We start from the raw sequence: 3521 nt of genomic DNA, 5'->3' as shown, positions 1-3521 counted from the left end.
CTGAAATGGAAGCAGAAGGATGAGATTAAAAAGACCTCTAATAGATAACAGATTGCAACAGGCAGGTGAGAGAGGATGGGAGATTGAGAGAAGGTGGCTGGATTGGGAGGCCACCTCGCTGCTCCCATGTTACCCTCCATCTCTCATCTTCCACCCCCTTCTCCACCTTTGGCCCCATTCCCTCCCTGGTCCCATCACCTTTCCACTCCCTTCCTTCACATGCTCTATCCCTTCATCTCACTTCCTCTTATTCTCCCTTCTTTATTCCTTTGTCTGCCCTATTTCTCTTACTGCAACATCATCCTTTGTTTCCCACCTTTATATTCAGTACCATATTCTAAAATCATCATTCCTTTCAGAAGAGCTCTCCGAGTCCCTTTCATACAATTTCATTGTGTATTCCTTAGTCCAGAGACCTCTCTCCCTCCCCTTTTTTTGTCTCAGCACACACACTATGTATGTCCTGTCTTCCCTCAATAAGAGGCCACCTACCTAGGTGACATGAGGGAAGGGGGCACAGAAGAGGTGCACACCCCGCAGTAAAATTACAAGCTTTTTGAGTACTAACTGTCAACAAGATTGGGCGCAGATAAATAATAAGATCCACACTTACACCTCTGGGAGCTTCCAGCTGAATTATGCAGGAAAAACATAGACATGTGAGAAGTTCATTAACACTATAATGTGTTAAATGTTGCATTAGAAATGATCGGTAGAAAAACGTGTTAGAAACAGGAAGAAGAGAGGATGTTGTTGGCATAAGAGACTACACAGAGAAGCGTGATTTCATGGACCATTCCAGGAACTTTCTGTGTTATTTTATTTAATCCCAAAGGCTATTCTATAAAGAAAACATTTTTATTCTGCATCTTGTTGCAGATGTGGAAACAGACCGAGAGATTACGTAATTTCCTCAAGGTTTCCTTTACTCAAGGAAAGAGAAGCCCTGACCTTCGGCAGTAGGTCTGTTGGACTCCAAGTGTCTTCCCACCACTTTATTACACTGACTCTTTGAACAGTACAGTGTGTGTGTCTCTGGATGGATTTAAGGTCTTGTAAATATATATCCAAGCACCAACTTGTCAACTCTCCAGAGACAAGGTTATTTAATAGTCCCTTGGTGACACGGTCTGCCCATGAGGATGACCATCACACGGGCCTGGACAACTCGGTTTAGCACCTGAGCACTAAAGGTGACTTCAGGAATCTGTGTATGTAGATCATTTTCCTTTGGTGTACAAAAAAGACACCATGGACTCAGGGAACCACACACGGGTGTCAGAATTTGTCTTCCTGGGGCTCTCAAATACTAGGGAGCTCCAGCTTGTCCTGTTCCTGCTGTTTCTGTTTGTCTACATCACAACTGTCGTGGGAAACCTCCTCATTGTGGTCACAGTGATCTCAGACTCCCGGCTCCACACCCCCATGTACTTTCTGCTTCGAAATCTGGCTGTCATAGACCTCTGTTTCTCCTCAGTCACTGCCCCAAAGATGCTGGCGGACTTCCTCTCGGAGAAGAAGACCATCTCTTACCAGGGCTGCATGGCCCAGATCTTCTTCTTCCACTTTCTGGGAGGGGCCATGGTCTTCTTCCTCTCAGTGATGGCCTATGACCGCCTTGTTGCCATCTCCCGCCCCCTCCACTATGGTACCATCATGAACACTCAGCTCTGTGTGGGGCTGGTGGTGACTGCGTGGATGGTAGGTTTTGTCCACTCCATTACCCAGTTGGCTCTGATGCTCCCGCTGCCCTTCTGTGGCCCCAATGTCCTGGACAACTTCTACTGTGATGTCCCACAGGTGCTGAGACTTGCCTGCACTGACACCTCCCTCCTAGAGTTCCTCATGATCTGCAACAGTGGGATGCTGGATGTCATCTGGTTCCTGCTCCTCCTGACCTCCTACTCAGTCATCCTGGTGATGCTGAGGTTCCACTCAGGGCAGGCAAGGAGGAAGGCAGCTTCCACCTGCACCACCCACATTGTTGTGATGTCTATGGTCTTCATTCCAAGCATTTACCTGTATGCCCGTCCCTTCACCCCCTTCTCCATGGACAAGGCTGTGTCCATCAGCCACACGGTCATGACCCCCATGCTCAACCCCATGATCTACACCTTGAGGAACCAGGAGATGCAGGCAGCAGTGAAGAGATTAGGGAGACACCGTCTGGTTTTTAAAAGGGAGTGAGAGTGGGCAGGTCACTTTGTTTTCCATTTGTAGAGTGGGCAGAGAGCTACTGTATCTCTTCTCTTTATTGTGGATATGTTGTGAGGGTCGTAGTGGAAGTGAGTGAATTTTATTAACCAATGTCACCCCAATAAATTCAATAAAATAAAAATAATAAAGAGTAAAAAATAAACAAAAAATAAAAGAGGATTTCCCTACACATTCTCAATCCAGCAGGGGCTCCTTTTCCCAATCCTCTGGCCATAAAAACTGGGCTTTTCTTGGTGTGTGTTTTTGTCTGTGTCCACTGCACACCTATGGGACTCCTGAGTTTACGTCCATAGCAATGGAAGGAAGAGAGATCGGGAAACCAATACCCACATTGCTTGTTACTCAACTTTTGACTTCCCTCCACAAACTGCTGGCTGTGGCTCTGTTTTCAGTGTCCTCAGACTTTAGTTTTTATTTGTAATAAGTGGAAAAGTTGGAGGGAGTCTTACAAGCTCTAAGTTGTACTTTTGATTTGTTTGGTGGACATGTCTTTCTGGTGTGATGTCATGGTCCTTGGGATATTATTCTGCTCTTTAGTTTTTTATTTCTGATAACAACTTTGTGTGGGATTTTCCCTTTATATTTTTCTGTGGCTCAATTTTTGGTGAAAGTACCATTGCTGAACTTTTAGAAGGGGGAGTGGTTCTCGCATCCCCACCTTCCGTTGTTTTTATGTAGCACTGAAAAATGTGGTTTCTTGCTTTCTGAGAATTCCGAGCTGTGTCAGAGCTTGCCCTGTCCTCCCCACCTTTTTGGTCAGCATCTTCTGTTTCCTTTGTCTCCGTGGTCTTGTCTGGATCTGCTTTGGTCTCATTACCAGCAGTGTTTCTTCTGTGTGGGGCCAGTGGTGGGCGGAGGCTCTAGTTGGTTGGCTCTGAGAGCAGCTGTGCCTGAGGCTCCTAGCATTCCCTCTCCTCTAACTGTGGAGGAACCACTCTGTTTCAGTTTCTCTATTTTATTACTATATTTTGCCATGTATAATGTGCACTTGTTGCTTCGATTTGGGGGGGGGGAAATAAGGATGCGCATTATACATGGGTAGTACTGATTCCATATCTATATAAATGTTTTTAACTCTTTTATTGTGGCTTATGCATTGAAAGTGTAGCCCTGGAAAGTGATAATGATATCCATATGCAAAACAATTCCCTGGAATATGAAAATTGGTTTTGTTTCTAAATATAAATAAATAAATAAATAAATAAATTAAAAAATTAAAACCAAAGATCCTTTCCTGAAAGTTTGGGCCAAGACCATGGGTGCGCATTATACATGGCAAAATATGGTATTTATTTTTTAGAGAG

At 44.8% G+C, this 3521-nt stretch overlaps 1 protein-coding gene across 1 annotated transcript; it reads left to right on the top strand.

The window, feature by feature from the left end:
- Positions 1–1110: 1110 nt before the first annotated feature.
- On the top strand, positions 1111–2228 carry LOC128779258 (olfactory receptor 4D2). Its single transcript, XM_053911462.1, has one exon. The coding sequence runs from the start codon at positions 1252–1254 to the stop codon at positions 2185–2187; it is 936 nt and encodes a 311-aa protein (XP_053767437.1). The 5' UTR covers positions 1111–1251; the 3' UTR covers positions 2188–2228.
- Positions 2229–3521: the final 1293 nt, after the last annotated feature.

Source organism: Desmodus rotundus, chromosome 9 (assembly GCF_022682495.2).
Source record: "Desmodus rotundus isolate HL8 chromosome 9, HLdesRot8A.1, whole genome shotgun sequence".
Taxonomy (NCBI): Eukaryota; Metazoa; Chordata; class Mammalia; order Chiroptera; family Phyllostomidae; genus Desmodus; species Desmodus rotundus.
This window is presented reverse-complemented; position numbering and strand designations above follow the sequence as displayed.

Bases quoted from the DNA above. Each gene is read 5' to 3' on its own strand.
- LOC128779258 (XM_053911462.1), top strand. From the start codon at position 1,252: ATGGACTCAGGGAACCACACACGGGTGTCAGAATTTGTCTTCCTGGGG.